The following is a 20,193-nucleotide window of genomic DNA, read 5'->3' on the forward strand; positions in this document are numbered from 1 at the left end:
ATGTAAGGCGCAGTTCTTCACTTTATACTTTTCTTTTTGTTAAAAAAACAATCCCTGATCATTCTGTATTTTTATTAACATTATGTATTGACTGTTAGACAGACTGAATCCAGCAGGGCTGGTTTTATTGACAGAATATGCCATGGTTGTGGGCCCAGTGCTGAAGGCACTAAATATTCTCCAAGCACAGATATGCACAGTAATGGAATGGATGCTGTGTAAATTATACCAGCTCCAGGGGGTAGCTGAGTTAGTATGATTGTCAGTGTTCTTGTGCAAATACTATGCTGCTCCCATTCGGGCAAAAGCCCTCGGCCAGTGTAGACAGCTCAGGACTGCTTTGTGCAAAAAAGCCTCATGGCTAAAACGGCGATTGGGGCTTTCTTGCGCAAAACCACATCTGGATTGGCACGGACGCTTTTCCACAAAAAGTGCTTTTGCGCAAAAGCGTCCGTGCCAATCTAGACGCTCTTTTCCGCAAATGCTTTTAAAAGAAAAACTTTTCCATTAAAAGCATTTGCAGAAAATCATGTCAGTCTAGACGTAGCCGATGGTTTCAAACTGCAAAGGAACAACATGCCCTCTTGAGGACACTGGTAGATGGACTCCAGTGTGCCATTCAGAAATGTTTTGGTGAAATAATTGAGGACCTGGAGCTAATAAGAGCTGACATCTTGATGCCAAATGTTAGGACCACTTGGAACAAGCATGAAACTGGGATTAGAAAAGGTAAGAGACTATGTCATTTTAGACAAATGAAACTGCAAAGAAGCCTCATCAGGTGACACCATGGATCTGTTGCACTCTTTTTCTAGAATTAGAGAGCTGTGCACCGGGGCCAACAGAACTCTGTCTCCATCAGCTGCCTGTGAGAGAGTCTTCCGTATGATGGACTCATATTTTTTCATAGAAGAGCAAGGATTGGTACATTTGAAAAAAAAATGCTCATATAGTTGAACAAACATTTTGGAAATTAATCATTACAATGGAAAAATGCACACCGTGAATGTGGACAAAATAAATACATTTCTGTAATCTGACTTGTATTTAATTTGGTCCCTCTTCATCTTTATAAATGAAGGCAGTGAGTATCGTTAAATTCCATCATTGAAAAATGTATAGTATAGGTGTGCATATAATATAGAATTATATTATAAGTGTTTATATAGCGTGTGTGTGTATTAATGATGACCTGCAAGAACTCGGGAGGTTAAGCATAGGGTTCCATAGGACAACCAATTTTTACTTGTGCATACTTACGTACAATTAAGATATGATGCCTACACCCCACCATCAACCTCAGCCTGGACCATTCTACGTGAGAGATCCATTTCCTGGACACCACAGTACAAATCACCAATGGAATATTAGACACCACTCTCTACAGAAAACCCACTGACTCATAGTTACCTACATGCTTCCAGCTCCCATCCAGAACACACCGTACGATCCATCATCTATAGCCAAGCCCTTCGATACAACCGCATCTGCTCTAATGCCACTGACAGAGACCAGAAACTTCAGGATCTCTACCAAGCATTTATAAACCTAAACTACCCACCCGGAGAAATAAAAAAGCAAATTGAAAGAGCCAGACGAATACCTAGAAACCATCTACTTCAAGATAGACCCAAGAAAACCAACAATAGAACACCACTTGTCATCACCTACAACCCCCAACTTAAACCTGTCCAATACATTATCAATAAACTACAGCCTATACTGGAAGAGGATACCAAACTCCAAGAGGTTCTGGGAGATAGATCCATAGTCTCCTATAGACAACCACTTAACCTCAAGATGATTCTTACCAACAACCACAGGACATACCACACTAATACCAACCCTGGTACCTTCCCTTGCAACAAACCCCGTTGCCAGCTTTGTCCACATATTCACTCTGCTGATACCATTATTGGACCTAACCAAGTGAGTTATAAGATCAAGAACACATATTCCTGCGCATCCAGAAATATAATCTATGCTATCATGTGCTGAAAGTGTCCGTCTGCTATGTACATTGGACAAACGTCTCAGACACTTCGCGAAAGGATCAATGCCCACAAAACAGATATCAGACAGGATCACAAAGGAAAAACAGTCTCTTGCCATTTCAACCAGAAAGGACACTGTCTCAATGACTTAATTACCTGCATCCTGCTTCAAAAGCCTTTTAAAACTGCACTTGAAAGGGAATCCTCTGAACTGTTATTCATGCTAAAATTCAACACTGCATGGGGGTCTTAACAAAGACTCTAGTTATCTTACCCATTACAAAGATAGATTCTCCAATTATCACCTCTAATACCATTAGCTCACAGACATTTACCTTCCCCCCCCACCCCCTTCTGTTCTGAAATGTGATTTGTCCTTTTCATGTGTGTTCATTGTTTTAATTGTGTCCTTTGGTATATATGGTTGTGACTATTTTCTTCCACTATTTGATCTGAGGAAGTGGGTCTGGCCCACGAAAGCTCATCAACTAATAAACCACCTTGTTAGTCTTTAAAGTGCTGCATTGTCCTGCATTTTGCCCCTTGGGAAAGGCAAAACTCACAGCGCGTGGGCAGAGACCGGCAAGGGCGGCACGAGAACCGCTGCGCACGCGCAGTGCCCAGATACGCGCTCACAGCGGTACAATCTCTCAGGGGAGCATCCCCCTCACCCTCCGCGCCGCCCCGGGACCAACCAGACCCGCTGGGCAGAAGCCGGGACTGGCCCACGTGGGCGCCTCTCGGCCCCGCCCCCGCAACAAAGGCCCTCCCCCGGCCCCTGCGCAGCCACGAGGGGCCCAGAGCGAACCCTGCAGCCCCAGCAGCGCGCGCCGGCCCCGCCCAATTCGGGACACCCCCTCCCCCCCACGTGCGGCCCAGCTCGGCACCTCCCCGCTCGGGACACCACCCTCAGGTCGGAGCCCGTCAGTGAGGGATCCCCCGCCCCCTGTGTTGTTACCCGCGCTGCAAAAGCCCCGCCCCTCATGCGGGCCGGCCCGGGCTCCGAGAGGCGGAAGTAGCCCGTTGATTTCCCCCCCCCTCCGAGGGGGCGTGACCAGGCAGCTCACGGTCAGAGCTAAGACCTGCGGCAGGAGTCGGATCGGTTTTACGGACCTGCTGCGCATGCGCGGTGTGACGCCCCCCCCCCCCCATTCGGCGTCGCCGCTGTCACTCCCGGCCCTGCTCAGGCCCCGCCGCTAAGGGGAAGGTAGCGGAGCTCGTTGCGGTTGCTGCGCATGCGCCGCGCTCCCTGGGCCGGGAGCCGTTGGGGCCGTTACTCGCTCGGGGAGGGGCTGAGGGAGGCCGCATCCCGGCGTCAGGGAGCTGGGAGAGGGGCCGTGCTGAGTTCGGGTGAGTCCGGCGCTGGGGATCGGGGCCTCGCCTCGGGCCGGCCCCAGCGCTGCCCCCCCCCCTCCCCCGCCTCTGCGGTCGCGTCACAAACATTCAGCCCCGCGCGTGTTGTTCCTCCTTCGGGCTGTTGGTGCCTCCTGATGCGGGGGGGTGGGGGGGGATTTGAACACAGGGTGAGGAGGGGCCCTGGCATGAAGTGTGCAGAGACGGGGGGGGGGGGGGCGCAGGAAGCTGAGGGGCCAAGGGGAGGCCCTGGAGGGTGAGCGAAGCTTTGGGGGATTTTTTCTGGTTTTAAATTTTGATTTTTTTGTATCCTCAGTGCTGGTGCCTCGGACAGCTGCTCCCCGGACCTGCCCCCCCATTGCTGAGCACAGGACAGTGACACGGCCCCGGTCCCCCAGCCCAGAGGCAGCCATGGCTGCAGAGAACCTCGTGGAAAGTGTCCGGGAGGAAGCGCCGCATCCCGTCTGTCTGGAGGATTTCACAGCCCCTGTCACTCTGGAGTGTGGGCACAATTCCTGCCAGGCCCCCCTTAGCTCTCAGGGCAGAGACACTGAGCAGCAGGGACCCCTCCAGCCCAACTGGCAGCTGGTAAAGGTGGTGGAACTAGCCAAGCCGCTGAGTTCCCAGGCAGCAAAGAGAGCAACATGGGGCAGAGTGTGTGGGGAGCACCAGGAGGCTCCAAAGCTGTTCTGCAAAGAGGAGCAAGCTCCCATCTGTGTGGTGTGTGACAGATCCCCAACTCACATGGTGGTGCCCTTTCAGAAAGCTGCTCAGGAGTACAAGGTACAAAGTTGCTGTCCAGTGTGATGGGAAATAACATTTGGTTTTAATTACAGGCTAATTTCACTGACTGTTACTGGGTACAGGTGTGACACGGCTCCTTAAAGCCTTCATGGTACAAGAAATGCTGTAAAAAGTAAATGCTCTGGCTTTGTGGCAAGTATGTCAAATACCTGATGTGGGAAATGTGTCTCTGAGGCTCTAAATCCTGAAACCCAGCCCTCACTGGTGACAGGAGGGGTACTTGTACAAGGTAAAGTGTTAACAATCAGAGCAGTTTAGATTGCAGGAGGTACAGGCCACTCTGTCAGTGAGCTGCCTTGGGACTAGAGAAGAGGAGGTTACAAGCTGTTACTGATTGGATGAACAGGAACAATAATCTGTCATTTGCCTTATAGATCCATAATGGAATCTGGGCCCTGCACAATACCCAGCAAGGGAAAGTCCCTGCTCTGAGCAGGTGTCAGTCCAGTTAGACAAACTGTGGGAAAGGAATGTGGGGCAGCAAGTTGCTCATAGTCACCAAACATGTCAGGGATAGAGTTCGGTCCTGAACCCTGGTTCAACTGTTAGACTACACTGCTCCCTGTCCCTCAGCATCACTGTATAGTGATGAAGTGTGGCCCTTTAAGAGAGAAAGATGCCTTGATAAAACCTTAGGCCCAGCAGGGAGAAGAGGTTTCCCACTGGGATGCTGAACTTCTGGGGGTTAAACTCCGATGCATGAACTGGCAGTAGATGAGGTTGCTGGGCTGGATGCTGTGTGGGGCCCATAGCAGGGCTTCAGGAAGTGCAGGTCCATGCCAAATACAACTAGGATTCAGTTGGATTGTAGCAAGAGTTCAAACTGGTTAACTGCTCATGTTTATCACTTCCAGTTACTGGTTAAACTTCCCACTGCCCCAGCAGTACCCCCTTGCCTCTGGCAACTAACATCAGTCTGCAGCTGCTTGGAGTTCCCATTGGCCAGGAGCAGTTCTTGTGGTCACCCCTGGCAGACCTCATGAGAGATCCCTGGCCCCAGGAGAGCCCGTTTCTTCTACCAGCTCTGCCTGGCAGCAGGTTAAAAAATACTGTCACTTGTAAAATTGTAATCTGTTACACCAGGGGTTCTCAAACCTTGTGATACCGTGACCCACTAAAAAAAAAAGTTGGGGGGGGGGGGGGGAGCCAAAGTTGTTAAGCAAAAATTGCACCAGTTTGTGACTGCACCCACCCCTCCCCTGAGCCAAGCCCCCCAGCACCCTCCCATCCCAGTGCACTCCCTCCTCCCCCTGAGGCAGGTATCCTCAGTGTCTGGAGCTGCACTCCAATCAAATCTCCCCCCTCCCCTCGTAGAGCCAGGCATGGAGAAAGAATCTTACTTTTAAAAGCGTCTGCTTCTGCCGCTGGCCCGCTGCCTCAGCTAGCAGCTTGCAGGGGAAGCATCATGTGGCAAGCTGCTGGTCTCTGCTGGTCAGGTGTTATCCAGCCCGGCACCAGGCAACTGCCCCCTTCTCCCCCTCCTCCTCTTCACTAGATTCTGTGGTACTCCTCACTCCCCTGCCAGATGTAGCTGGGGAAAATTGACTGGGCAGTGTCTGGAGATGCCGGGAAGACACAAATGGAAAAAAAACCAACCAACCAACCAACCAAACAAAAATCGGATCCAGCTGCGACCCCCCCCCCCGTAAGTTGGTTGCGACCCACAGTTTGAGAAACGCTGGGTTACATGATGAGGGTTGTTAACCACCTGCATCCTTGTGCCACCACCCTTGCAGGTGTCCTGCTGCATCCGCAGTCTCCTCCTGTGTCTCTTTCTATGGACAAAGCCACGTTCAGGGCTGAGTCCCTGCCGGTCGGGGCAGAGCTTCACAAAATTGGGACTCTCTTAAAGGCAGACAAAGGGGCTCCCAACATCTGATGGGGTTTGCCCTCATGCTGATTTCCATTTCTTCAGGAAAAATTGGAGACTCATTTGAAAACTATGAGGGAGGAGAGAGAAAAGCTACTGAGAAGGAAAACAACAGCAGAAGGGAAAAGCCAGGCCCTGAGCATCCGTGTCAGTGCATGAATTAATGTCCAGCCGTTGTGGCTTTCCCAGACATGCTCCCCAAGTGAGCTGAATGTCCCTCTGAAGGGCTGTCTGCTCACTTGGTTCATTAACATGTTTGCTGCTTTTTCCTCCGTGGGTATCTCTATCAGGCTGGTGCTGAGTCCTGCCTCCTGCTGCTCTGGTTCTGAATGGGAATATCCCTTTCAGAGGGACATGGGCCAGAGGAGATGCTGGGAGAGACGCCTCTACCTAGTAATCACAAAGTAGAGTCAAATGTTACAAATTGTAGGGTTTTCCAATAAATTCTTCCTGCTGCGCACTCAGCTCCCCATGAAAGGGCTCTGGGCTCCATCCATGCCCCTGATCAGCCCTTTCCCTGTTTTCATACAGAAATGGACCAAAGCAGAGAGGCAGATGATTGTGGCTGAGTTTCAGCAGCTGTGGCAGTTCCTGGAGGAACAAGAACAACTCCTGCTGGCCCAGCTGGAGAAGCTGGATGAGGAGGTTTGGAGGTTCCAGACTGACACTGTCAGGAAACTCTCTGTGCAGATTTCCTGTCTCAGTGAGTTGATCGGTGAGCTGGAGGGGAAGTGTCAGAAGCCAGCAAGTGAATTCCTGCAGGTGAGACTGAGGGAGAAACATCCCAGCTCCTCACGTAGGGAAGGGAGGCTCCTAAATCACAAGTGCTGGAGCCCAGCTGTCCAGATCTCAGTGTAACACCTTGTGCATTGCTGCCATGTGAATGACTCTTGTGCTTTGTAGAGTTACAGGCACAGATCTATTAGAGATGGCAAAGCCCCATTTGCTCAGGGGATCCATGTTCCTGGGGCCAGGGCATGGCCTCTCTTCCCATGTCTGTAAATCCCTTCCCTAAGATCCCCTGTGTGTCCAATGGGGCTGAGATTCTTTTCTGTGTCTTCTTTTCTTTTCTAGGACATCAGAAGCACCCTGAGCAGGTATGTGGCTCTCACTCTCTTCACACTTCATGGAGCAGGGAAAGGGCTTGGAGCGGATGTTAGCACCACATCTCCCCAGAGCTCTACAGCCAGATGTTAGACATGAATATCTCGGACTCATTTAATTCTGAGGGTCTCATCCTCGCACTTTAGACTCTGGAATTCCCCATTCAGGGCAGAGTCTGACCTCAAGTGTTTCCTAGAGCTTTCACCTCCCTGGAGACTGGCTGCCTTAGGACTGTGGGGTGGGACATGGGCCTGTCACTGCTGGGTATTGGGCACATTCAGCCCAGGGCAGCAGGGACTAAGAGTCTGTCCCTCCCGAGGGCTGTTTGGAGACCTGTGTGGAAGGAGCTGGGGAGAGGGGAGCTGGTGTCTCAGTCTAATCCCTACTGGACAAATTCCTTCAGCCCTTCATGTGGGAACCTCCTTTCCCTTAGTGTCTGGAGGCCAAGGAGTGAGTTGGCCATGGACACTATTCCCCTTTACTCCCCCAGCCAGTCTCCCCCGGGCTGGAAGTGAAGAACAGAAATGGGACCTTTGAGGGGAAGGTTGCATGGCTATGGGATATGTTGTCCCTGTTCTCAGGCTGGGAGAATTGGAGGAATTCTAATACCAGGCCTGTTAGAGCTGAGACTTACTAGCCAGAACTTACCAGCAGTAAACGAAATACAATCACATTGAATTGTTTCTGTCCAGGTGTGAGACGGGGCAATTCCAGCTGCCGGAAGAGATTTCCCCTGAACTAGAAGAACAAGTCAGAGGTTTCTCCCAGAAAACGATTGCTCTGTCGGAGACTCTGAGGCAGTTCAAAGGTACCTAGAAGGGATGGATGAGGGGAAAGAGGTTCAGGTATCTGAGACTATTGAATCTGGCCTCTGAAGCCAACCTCCCCCTGCCTCAATTCACACACAGAGAATGACGGCCCCATCACTCTGCTGTCCATAGAGGCTCTGAGCGAACAGACCCAACTGCTTGCAGATAGAGCCAGGGGTTTGCAAACTCTGAAGCTCCCATTCTGAGATCAAAATATTTAAAGTTACTGTGATGGCAACATGTTCCGCCACCACAGCTCCAGGTTATGATGATAAGCAATAAGTGTGTAGGGAATAATTCCAGACCTACTGGGTGCAGGTGAAAAAAAGCAGAGGATTTATTGTACATCAGCGCTGGTAGAGTACCACCTAGGGGTTAACCTGGTTAGCACTAACTTAATCAAAATATGCATTAGGTTATATAGGCAGCAGATGGACAGAGGGGAAGTGATTTGATATGTTTAGTGGCAGAAACATAATGAGCACGTAAGCTAATAAACTACAAGGTTATTCAGTATCTCCACTCATTGCCAATTAAACATGTTATCAATAATAGAAGTAGTTATTCCTAACATGCTAAATGAGCCAATATAAACAAAGGCCCGTTGGATGGCAACTCTGTCGGCTGGAAATATAATACGTCTACTGCAGGGGTGATATTTGGGATCTAAGCTTATTTTTAAGGAATAAAGAAGACAGTGAAAATAATTCCTGTGCAGTTTTAGGCATCAGTCTGGGCCTTATCAGAGTGAGGCCTTCTTGTAATGTGGTAGCCAGGGCGACCAGGGTCAAGTTAACTGCTTATGCAGTAAATTCTCAGGCCTTGAATTTAGGATTTGAATGGCGGTTCTCAGCAAGATACCATGGACTGCCTCAGTTTGCCCCTACAAAGGGAATGAGAAGCCAAGAGGGAGGGGGTGAGGAGGGAAGAGTAAATCTCATTTACAGCTTTTCTCTCCTGGGATAGGGGTGAGGCTGCAGGGATATTGGCTCCATTGCTGGGAGGTGCCCGAGTTAGAAAGCAAATGACAATTTCAGACTCTTTCATACTAAATACCTGAGTGTGGTTGTCTGGTCTCTGATACAAGTGAAATGCAGAGTTCAGCGTGGGGACATTGTTATAAATAGGAGAGCCTGGAATCTCACTTCTCTTATCCCTTCGCCCACTAGACACTCTGCCCTCTGCACTGGAGAGAGCAGGAGGAAAATCCCTGGGAGCTTTCAGACAAGGTGAGTTTGCAGGTGGAAGTTCTTTAAATGATGAGAAATTCCTGTGAAAACATCTTCATGAGATTGTCATTAAAGTTACCAAACAAACCCAGCAACCACGGTGCACACAGCCCTAAATCTCAGCCATTGATCAGTGAGGAGACCCAGAGGCACTGCATGGAGACCTATGGACACTTGGAGAAACACTGGTCTGGGTTTGTGATGCTAAAAGGGTAAATTTAAAGCACACAAAGGACAGCACCTTCCGGCTCAGATTTCACTGCTCAGTCAATTTCAATATGGGGTTGGTTTCAAACAATAAATAGGCTGAAAGGCTGAGAACTGACTGGCTTCCGTGGTATCAGTTTGTTCAATGCAAGAAACTGGTGGATGCCCAAGGGCTGTTAAGTCTAGTGCAGGCCTGCACAAAATGGGTCCATGGGTCAGATCAGCCCATGGGTCAGATCCACCCCACCAAACCATCGGATCCAACCCACGAACACCACTCCCCATCTGAAAGCCACTCAGAAAGTGACTGTGAGCCCAGAGGGGAGGGGGGAAGGCTTCAGGCGCTGCTGCCACCCCCAGGACAATCTCATTGGCAGGTTTCTGACCAGAAACAAAGCACTGTGCCAGCTCCCCTCTGGATCATAATTATTCACACACGCACATGGCCCTGCAGCCTGAGAGAGGGTTGGACAGGCTCCCTGCCTGCCTGAGGTGCTTGGCCTGTGGCCAGGAGTCACTCAGATAAGTCTCCTGTCCAGAGTTTGCCTCTGACACCCCAACCTCTCCCTTCTCTTCCTCATCTCTGCTCCCCACTCCTGCCCCCCGCTTTGCATACCCAAACTCTGTCCTCCTCCTGCAGCTATATTTGCAAGACCTCTCAGTGATCAGAAACCCACAGCCCCTTATTTGTCCACTAAATGACTTCTCTAAATTAAAATTACTTTAAATATCTGAGTAGTTGGCTAATCCAGTATCCTATATCACAGCCTGCCTCCTTCACCCAAACTCCCTCCTACATGCCCCTCATCTGTCCTGCATCCCAAACCCTTACCCCAAGGGTCCTCCTCCCAACACGCATCCCAGATCCTGCATTAATGTCATGAAAGAGTGCAGCTCTCAGCCACATTCCATTTGGCCCCCCATCAAAATGAATTGCTCACCCCATCGAGTGGATTGGCTCCCACAGAGCCATGTAAGTGAAAGCTGAAGCCAGACTATTTCAGACAAGAAAAGAGGCACAAATGTTTGATAGGGAAGAGAATTTGCTGTTGAAACAAATGATCAAAGACCTGGTGGATTCTCCATCTTTTGAGGTCTTCAGATCCCTGGGGGACTTTCTAGAAAATACACTGTGGGGAAACAGCTTTGTGCCTGGGTAACTGGACTGAGTGTAATGGCTTGTGACACTGAGGAGGTCAGACTGCATGACTAAGGATATCTTCTGATCCCATGAATCCATGAATTTTAAGATCTCATCCTGCTAACACTCAGCACGTGTTTAATAATAAGCATCTGAATGGTGGTGTTAACTTTACTGACTCTCTGTTTTGGAAAGGGTTTATAACGTCTCTGTCAGATGAGAGAGCAAAGTTTGTGCTGCAAATCCATGAATGAAGACTAAGGGTTTTAAATACAGCAGCCTGCATTTAATCTATGTCCATGTCCAGGCAGATGAATACGTGGCTTATCAGAAACACTGGGTGCCGATAACTATATCCCATTGTTGCAGACACAGTAATGTTGTAACTCAAGCCAGATACGGAGAGAAATGAATATGGATTTGGGATCTAACTTGTGTGCGCTGTTTATGGAATATCTAGACTAAAGCTTTTGCCCACAATGGCAGAGTCTAGCACATGTCACGAGGAACAGAATCTGGGGAGAATTGGGGTGTGGAAAGGATTAAAGCCCCTTCTGAATTGTCTCCAATTCCCCTTCTCCCCCTCCAGGCTGCAGAACACCCATGTCTGATTCCAGCTCAGCCTCCAGCCTGCAGAGCCAGGGACAGGAAATGGCCGTGGCGGAGCCGGTGAGCTTCCAGGAGGTGGCTGTATATTTCTCTGAGGAGGAATGGGCTCTGCTGGACCCGGGCCAGAGAGCCCTCTACAGGGATGTGATGCAGGAGAATTATGAGGCTGTGACCTGGCTGGGTAAGGATTCCTGTCCCCTTGTGTAACAGAAGCTGGGTGGGCTCTGGAGCAGCTGGGTTGGGTTTGGTTCAGGTTAATTCATTGCCTCTGCCCCCAATGTCAGGAGTATCTGCCCCAATAATCCTGACAGTGAAATACTGTCCCTTCCGTTTCCCCTCCCAGGGAAAGCAGGTTCAGGGAGATAAGAATGATGCTGCTCTTCCCACAGTTAAGGTCTCAGTGCGCTTCCTTCCTGTCTTGCCCATTTTATGCCTTGACTGGAGGTGTGAGTAGAAAGGCTCAGGCAGGAACAGCAAGTACCAGAGTTCTGGGTCTGGCTGCTCTTAGTGCCTGCAGGTTCCCCTTGTTGGCAGTGTGCTGAGCCAATGGAAGCAGGGTGCAGGTCCCAGAGTCCTTCCCTACCTGTAGCTAATCTCTGACTTGCTGGTTCTTGCCAGTGGGAGGGGCTGGATGCTGGGGCTGAGGAAGGTTGGATGAGGCAGTTCATGCTCTGCAAGTGTTTTGTGGGAAGTGGCTCGATAGTAGATAAATGTGAGCAGGGCTCTGCTTGCATTTCAGGCACAGGCTGGGTTTCCTTACAAAAGTTCAGTTTCATTGTCTCTGGGGCTCACTTGCCTCTGCGTGCAATGGAAATAAATCACATCATCTGTTTTGTCTTTTTAGAGTGAAATATCTTCCAGTAGGGACTTTTTCTTCCTGTGTGAATGTCTGGCTTCATGCTCAGGTGACCTGCGTTCAGCTCTCTGCCCGTCTCAGACTGCCTGTGTGACCTTAGAATCATAGAACCATAGAGGTGGAAGAGATCTCAGAAGGTCATCAAGTCCAGCCCCCTGCCCTGGGCAGGACCAGTCCTAGCTAAATCAACCTAGCCAGGGCTTTCTCAGGCCAGTCTTAAAAACCTCTAGGGATGGAGACTCCACTACTTCCCTAGCTAACCCATTCCAGTGCTTCACTACTCTTAGAGAAATAGTTTTTCCTCATATTCAACCTGGACCTCTCCCACCTCAACTTGAGACCATTGCTCCTTGTTCTGCCATCCGTCACTACTGAGAATATCCTTTCTCCAGCCTCCTTCAAACCTCCCTTCAGGAAATTGAAGGCTGCTGTTAAATCCCCCCTCACTCTTTGCTTCTGCAGACTAAACAGACCCAACTCCCTCAGCCTCTCCTCATAAGTCATATGCTCCAGCTCCCTAATCATTTTGGTTACCCTCTGCTGGACCATCTCCAATGTGTCCACATCCTTTTTGTAGTGGGGGGCCTAGAACTGGACAATACTCCAGATGTGGCCTCACCAGTGCCAAATAAAGGGGAATAATCACATCTCTGGATCTGCTGGCAATGCTCCTCTTAATGTAACCTAATACACCATTAGCTTTCTTGGCTACAAGGATACATTGTTGACTCTCATCCAGCTTTTCATCCACTGTAATCCCCAGGTCCTTTTCTGAAGAATTACTACTTAGCCGGTTGGTCCCCAGCCTGTAACAATGCTTCAGATTCTTCCGTCCCAAGTGCAGGACTCTGCACTTGTCTTTGTTGAACGTCATCAGATTTCTTGTGGCCCATACCTCCAATTTGTCTGGCACTCTGGACCCTATATCTGCCCTCGAGCATGCCTACCTCTCCCCCTAGCTTAGTATCATCTGCAAACTTGCTGAAGATGCAATCCATCCCCTCATCCAGGTCATTAATAAAGATGTTGAACAAAACCGGTCCTAGAACCAAACGTTGGTGCACTCTGCTAGTAACTGACCGCCATCCTGATATTGAGCCGTTGATCACTACCCCCTGGGCCCGACCTTCTAGCCAGTTTTTTATCCATCTTGCCATCCATTTATCCAATTCACATTCCCTTAACATGGTGGCAAGAATATTGTGGGAGACTATATCAAAAGCCTTGCTAAAGTCAAGGTATATCACATCCACTGACTTTCCCATGTCTACAGAGCCAGTTACCTCATCATAGAAGCTTATCAGGTTGGTCAGGCACGACTTGCTCTTTGTGAATCCATGCTGACTATTCCTGATCACTTTCCCCTCTTTCAAGTGCCTAAAAATGGATTCCTTAAGGATCCCTTCCATGATTTTTCCAGGGACCGAGGTAATACTCGCCTATACTTCTCTGGATAGTCCTTCTTCCCTCTTTTGAAGATGGGCACTACATTTGCCTTTTTCCAATAATCCGGGATTTCTCAACCTCCACCTCTTTTTCAAAGATAATGGCCAAAGCCTCCTCAATGACATTTGCCAACTCCCTCAGTACCCTCGGATGCATTAAGTCCAGACCCATGGATTTGTGTATGTCTAGTTTTTCTAAATAGTTCCTAACCTGTTCTTTACCCACCAAGGGCTGTCCATCTTCATCCCATCTTGCGTCACTTAGTGCATTAGTCTGGGAACTGACCTTGTCCGTGAATACAGAAGCAAAGAAAGCATTGAGTACTTCAGCTTACCTCTCATCATCTGTCACTAGATTACCTCCTTCATCCAGTAGGGGCCCCACACCTTGTCCGATCACCTTCTTGCTAACATGCCTGTAGAAATATTTCTTGTTATCCTTCACATCCTTTGCCAGTCACAATTCCAATGTGTTTTTGCCTTCCTGATAAACCCCTGGCATTCTCGAGCTATACATTTATTTCCCTACCTGGTCATTTGTCCAAGTTTCCACTTTTTGTAAGCTCCCTTTTTGTGCTTAAGTTCACCAAGGATTTCCCCTGTAAGCCAATCCGGTCTCCTACCATGTTTGCGTCTCTTGCTACACTTCGGGATGGTTTCTTTCTGTGCCTTCAGTAAGGATTCTTTAAAATATTGCCAGCGCTCCTGGACTCCTTTCCCCTTCATGTTAGCATTCCAGGGGATTTCTGCCCATCAGGTCTCTGAGGGAGTCAGTCTGATTTTCTGAAGTCCAAGGTGTGTATTTTACTACTCTCTTTTATTCCTTTGGTAAGGATACTGAAATCTACCATCTCATGATCACTGCTTCCCAGGTTGTCTGCCACCTCTACTTCCCCTATTACTTCCTCCCTGTTTGTGAGCAGAAGGTCAAATTGTGCATGGCCCCTGGTTGGATTCTTCAGCACTTGTACCAAGAAGTTATCCCCAACATTCTCCAAAAACTTCCTGGATTGCCTGGATACTGCTATATTGGTCTCCCAGCAGATGTCAGGGTGATTAAAGTCCCCCATGAGAACCAGGGTCTGCGATCTGGAAGCTTCTCTCAGTTGTCCAAAGAAAGCCTCATCTACCTCATCCACCTGATTCGGTGGCCTGTAGTAGACCCCAACCACAACATCACTGCTGTTGTTTGCACCTTTAATCTTAACCCATAGACTCTCAACAGGCTTTTTTCCCCTCTATATACTGGAGTTCTGAGCAATCATAGTGCTCTTACATATAATGCAATTCCTCCTCCTTTTCTCCCCTGCCTGTTCTTCCTGAACAGTTTATATCCTTCCATGACAGTGCTCCAGTCAAGCGAGTCATCCCACCAAGTCTGTTATCCCAATTAAATCATATTTCTTGGACTGGGCCAGGACCTCCAGTTCTTCCTGTTTGTTGCCCAGGCTTCTCTCATTGGTGTACAACTCAGATAACCAGTTGATTGCCCTACCTTCTCCATTCGAATCAGGGGTCCTCCTTTGTTGCTCATTACTCTTTGCATTCCTTCCCAGTATCCGACTTTCCCACTCCACTCAGGGTTTTGGTCACCATCCCCCAATGAACCTAGTTTAAAGCCCTTCTCACTAGGTTTGCAAGCCTTCCCACGAAGATGCTTCTTCCTCTCTTTGTTAGGTGGATCCCATCTCTTCCTAATAATCCTTGTGCTCGGAACAGAGTCCCATGGTCGAAGAAACCAAAGCCTTCTCTCCGACACCACTTGCGCAACCATGCATTTACTTTCTCAATTCGAAGATCCCTGCCCAGTCCTTTCCCTTCAACAGGGAGGATGGACGAGAACACCACTTGCGCTCCGAATTCTCTGATCCTTCTTCCCAGTGCTACATAATCCACAGTAACCCGCTCAAGGTCATTCTTAGCCATATCATTAGTTCCCACATGGAGAAGCAGGAAGGGGTATGATCTGAAGGTTTGATCAGTTTTGTAAGACTCTTAGTTGCATCCTGAATTCAAGCTCCCAGTAAGCAGCACACCTCAGTCCCTCTTAGAAGAGACTCCCCAACCACCACCACCCGTCGTCTTCTTATGGGGGTGGTGGTTGTGGAACCCCCATCCCTAGGACTGTGCATCCCATGCCTTGCAGTAGATGGTGTTCTCTTCCTTCTTGTGAGGTCCCTTCCAAAGCATTCACCACCAAAGAGCCTGAAAGTGATTACTAACCTTTATAGCATTGGGGGATTCCTGTGCTGGCCTTTTTCCCCCTCCTAGACATTACATGCTGCCAGTTCTCTTTCTAGTTCTGTACTGCCCTCTTGACTCTTCCACCTGCCGTTTTTCCAGGATTAAATGCTGCCTTCTATCGAGGAAGTCTTCGTCCTCTCTGATCTAGTGTAGGGTCGACACTTGGGCCTTCAGTCTTCAAGTCCCATGGAGTACGTCTACACTTGCTCCCTATCTTAAGATAGGGATGCAAATGTAGGCGACCAAAATTGCTAATGAAGCTGGGATTTAAATATTCCGTGCTTCATTAGCATGATTACGCCCATGTGCTAGTTCGAATCACAGCTGGTTGGAACCAGGAGCTGGGATGTGGTAGTTCAAACCAAAGCCTTTGGTTCGAACTAACATTACTCCCTGTGTGCGATCACCTCTCTCTTTAATAGCTATTATAGTGCGTCCTTGTTTCTCAGGGCTGGGAAGGGTACCTACACTAAAGAGGGGTGATGCTTAGCTCCATATGAGCATCCCGATAGCACAATGGAGTCCTGATTTACACCAGAATTCCCAGGTGCTGCTGTGATTTGATAATTTTGCTTCCTGCAGCGCCATATGAATTGCTGCTAGTGCCACAGTGTTGTTATGGCTGTTCAGGGCAGCTCTTTCTGGAGCTCTGATGCCAGTGACACTGGCAGAGCGTGCGGCTTGCCCATGCAGCACAGCCTAGGGTTGCCACTAAGAAAAACCCAGACTCCATTCGGATGCTCAAAGCACTCAGCCAAGTTTGTGGAAAGGAGCAGGGTGCTAGTGTCCCAGCTCCTCAGGCACAAGTACAGTGAGACTTGTCCCAACCCAATAACAGTACCAGTACAGTCAGCAGTCGGAATGCTGCCTCTCAGCCAGTATCAACATGCCCCTTCTGTGACTTTTCTCATATAGTGTGTGACAAAGTCCCTTGGTAGCTCCCTGGGGTTCTGTGCTTCTTGGCAGATACTTGGGCACCTCAGAGACTCACAGGGCCCCCTTTGTTGCCCTGGGATTTCCCTAGAGGCAAGGGTCCCCACTTACCAAGTTATTCTCATCACAGGCTAGTCATTGGGGTTCAGCTTTGCTCTGCTCTCTTTGTGCCATGCCCCACCCCTCCTGCTGCCTGAGATGAATCCTTTTATGGGAACCCGGAGGCCTTAATTGGCAGCAGGTGCTTAATTAACTCCAGCTGCAAGCTGCCTCCCAATTAGGCCTCTATTTAATATCCTGGCTGCTGGGCTGTGTTCAGGTGAGGCTAATTTAGACACCAGAAGGCATTAACTCACCTTCTAGTATGGCTGCCTTCTGTAGGCTTTTGTAAACCTTCCATGAGGCCTCGGTAGCTCCCTGCTTTTGGGGTGCTGTATTTTCTCCTGCACTCCTCTGCTCTTCTTCCTTTTGGAGAGGGGATGTCTCTCCGTTAGTTCGATTAACTTTCATAGGCGCTACAATAGCGTTTCGCTAGTTCGAACTTAATTCGAACTAGCAGAGCGCTTAGTTCGAACTAGGAAAACCTCATTTTACGAGGATTAAGCCTAGTTCGAACTAGCTAGTTCGAATTAAGGGGTGTGTAGACACTTAATTCGAACTAGGGGGAGGCTAGCCCTCCCCAGGTTTCCCTGGTGGCCATTCTGGCCAACACCAGGGAAACTCGTCTGCCCCCCTCCCGGTCCCGGACCCCTTAAAGGGGCACGGGCTGGGTACGGTGCCCGTGCCAGGTGCAAGCCTGCCAGCACCCAGCCAGCAGACCCTGCACCTAGCACGGATCGAGCCACCCACCCGATGCCCCCCCAGCCCTCCCCCTCTTCCCGGGACCAGGCTGGTGGCTCCCGGGAGCTTTCCTGGGACCGCTAGAGGCGGGCACCCGCCTGGGCTAGTGCAGACATCGTGGACCTCGTCCACGATCTCCGCACTAGGCACAGGAAAGTGGCCGTCTAGGGCAGGAGAGCTGCCAGCCTGGCCACTCAGGAGCAGGTGTGCAAGAGAATCAAGGGGGTCCACTGAGACCCCCGACCCTGAGCCCTGAGCTTACAATGGCCGTCCTGGGTCAGACCAAAGGTCCATCTAGCCCAGTAGCCTGTCTGCTGACAGCGGCCAACCCTAGGGACCCTGGAGGGGATGGACCGAAGACAGTGACCAAGCCATTTGTCTCGTGCCATCCCTCTCTAGCCTTCCACAAACCTTCGCCAGGGACACCACTCCTACCCCCTGGCTAATAGCACTCCATGGACCCAACCTCCATGACTTGATCTCACTTCCCTTTAAACTCTTTTCTAGTTCTAGCCTTCACAGCCTCCTGGAGCAAGGAGTTCCACAGGTTGACTCTTTGCTTTGTGAAGAACAACTTTCTGTTACTAGTTTGAAGCCTGCTACCCATTCCTTTCCTTTGGTGTCCTCTAGCCCTTCTTTATGGGAACTAATGAAGAACTTTTCTGTATGCACCCTCTCCACCCAACTCCTGCTTTTAGAGACCTCTATCCTGTCCCCCCTCCGTCTCCTCTTTTCTAAGCTGAAAAGTCCCAGTCTCTTTAGCTTTTCTTCATATGGGATCTGTTCCCAACCCCTGATCATTTTAGTTGCCCTCCCCTCTCCCAGCCTCTCTCTTCCCCTCTCCCACCTCCTTTTCCCAGTCTCCCTCAGTTTTGTTCAATAAAGACATTCCATTTTGGAAGACACGTTATCTTTATTTTGTACATCAAGAAGAGGGGCTAGGGAAGGGTAAGTGGAAGGAGGTGAGGGAGGAATGGGGCATGAGCCCCCGATAGGGAGGACTGGGCTGGCTCTGTGGGCTTCTGGGGGTGGAAGCTCTCCTGCAGCCCCCCAACTGTCCCCCTCTCCCCAGATGGCAGCCTGCGGCAAGTGCCGCCGGGCTGATGGCCAAGTGCTGTGATGTGCCCAGTGTGGGTACTCCGGGCACTCCAAGCCAGGACTGCTTTGCAAGCGGGGCACCCCTGAGAACTGTGTGTCCGGGGTGGGGGTCGGGACCCTTTAAGCACAGCCCGTGGCTAGCCTGAGACAGCATCTCCACGCTCTAAGTCCTCCTCTGATGCCCTGCCGGCACTGCTTCCGGCCATCCTGGTTCAGGGTCCACTTAATGTGGACATGCTAGTTCGAATTAGCAAAACGCTAATTCGAGCTAGTTTTTTAGTCTGGATCCGTTAGTTCGAATTAGCTTAGTTCGAATTAACTAATTCGAACTAAGTTAATTCGAATTAACGTTGTAGTGTAGACATACCCTTCAGTACCAGGCAAAGTAGTCAAAATAATAGTAAAGAATACAATTATCAGGCACGTAGAAGAATATAATTTGTTGGACAAAAGTCAGCATGGTTCCTGTAAAGGGAAATCATGTTTTACTAATCTATCAGAGTTCTTTGAAGAGGTTAACAAACATGCAGACAAGGGGGATCCAGTAGATATAGTATATTTGGATTTTCAGAAAGCCTTTGATAAGGTCCCTCACCAAAGGCTCTTTTGTAAATTACATTGTCATGGGATAAGAGGGAAGGTCCTTTCTTGGATTGAGAACTGGTTAAAGACAGGAAACAAAGGGTAGGAATAAATGGTAAATTTTCAGAATGGAGAGGGGTAAATAGTGGTGTCCCGTAAGGGTCAGTCCTGGGACCAATGCAGTTCAACTTATTCATAAATGATCTGGAGAAAGGGGTAAGCAGTGAGGTGGTAAAGTTTGCAGATGATACCAAACTGTTTAAGATCGTCAAGACAGAAGCAGACTGTGAGGAACTCCAAAAAGATCTCACCAAACTGAGTGATTGGGCAACAAAATGACAAATGAAGTTTAATGTGGATAAGTGTAAAATGCACGTTGGGAAAAATAACCCCAACTATACATACAGTATGATGGGGGCTAATTTGGCTATGACAGATCAGGAAAGAGATCTTGGAGTTATCGTGGACAGTTCTCTGAAAACTTCCACACAGTGTGCAGTGGCGGTCAAAAAGGCAAATAGGATGTTAGGAATTATTAAGAAAGAGGTAGAAAATAAGACACAGAATATCTTACTGCCCCTATATAAAACTATGGTGTGCCCACATCTTGAAGACTGTGTACAGATGTGGTCTCCTCACCTCAAAAAAGATATTTTGGCCTTGTAAAGGGTTCAGAAGAGGTCAGCTAAAATGATTAGGGGTTTGAAACGGGTCCCATATAAAAAGAGGTTAACGCGACTGGGACTTTTCAGTTTAGAAAAGAGGAGACTGAGGGGGGATATGATAGAGGTCTATAAAATCATGAGTGGTGTGGAGAGGGCAAATAAAGAAAAGTTACTTATTAGTTCCCATAATAGAAAAACTAGAGGACACCACGTGAAGTTAATGGGTAGCAGGTTTAAAACTAATAAAAGAAATTTGTTCTTCACACAGCGTGTTGTCAACCTGTGGAACTCCTTGTTAGAGGAGGCTGTGAAGGCTAGGACTATAACAGAGTTTAAAGAGAAGTTAGATAATTTCATGGAGGTTAGGTCCATAAAAGGCAATTAGCTAGGGGATGAATTGGTGTCCCTGG

The 20,193-nt window shown here is 49.1% G+C and overlaps 1 protein-coding gene across 1 annotated transcript in view; it reads left to right on the top strand.

The window, feature by feature from the left end:
- The first annotated feature begins 3,109 nt into the window (after positions 1–3,109).
- LOC142821602 (uncharacterized) overlaps positions 3,110–20,193 on the top strand; it is a 35,283-nt gene continuing 18,199 nt past the window's right edge. The window contains exons 1-7 of the mRNA XM_075913084.2: positions 3,110–3,344; positions 3,664–4,130; positions 6,553–6,783; positions 7,096–7,118; positions 7,818–7,933; positions 9,104–9,163; positions 11,101–11,301. Of these exons, the coding sequence (XP_075769199.2) occupies positions 3,230–3,344; positions 3,664–4,130; positions 6,553–6,783; positions 7,096–7,118; positions 7,818–7,933; positions 9,104–9,163; positions 11,101–11,301 (1,213 nt within the window). The 5' untranslated portion in view covers positions 3,110–3,229. The remainder of the gene's footprint in view (positions 3,345–3,663; positions 4,131–6,552; positions 6,784–7,095; positions 7,119–7,817; positions 7,934–9,103; positions 9,164–11,100; positions 11,302–20,193) is intronic.

This window comes from Pelodiscus sinensis, chromosome 19, assembly GCF_052426305.1.
Source record: "Pelodiscus sinensis isolate ZL-2025 chromosome 19, ASM5242630v1, whole genome shotgun sequence".
Classification (NCBI taxonomy): domain Eukaryota; kingdom Metazoa; phylum Chordata; order Testudines; family Trionychidae; genus Pelodiscus; species Pelodiscus sinensis.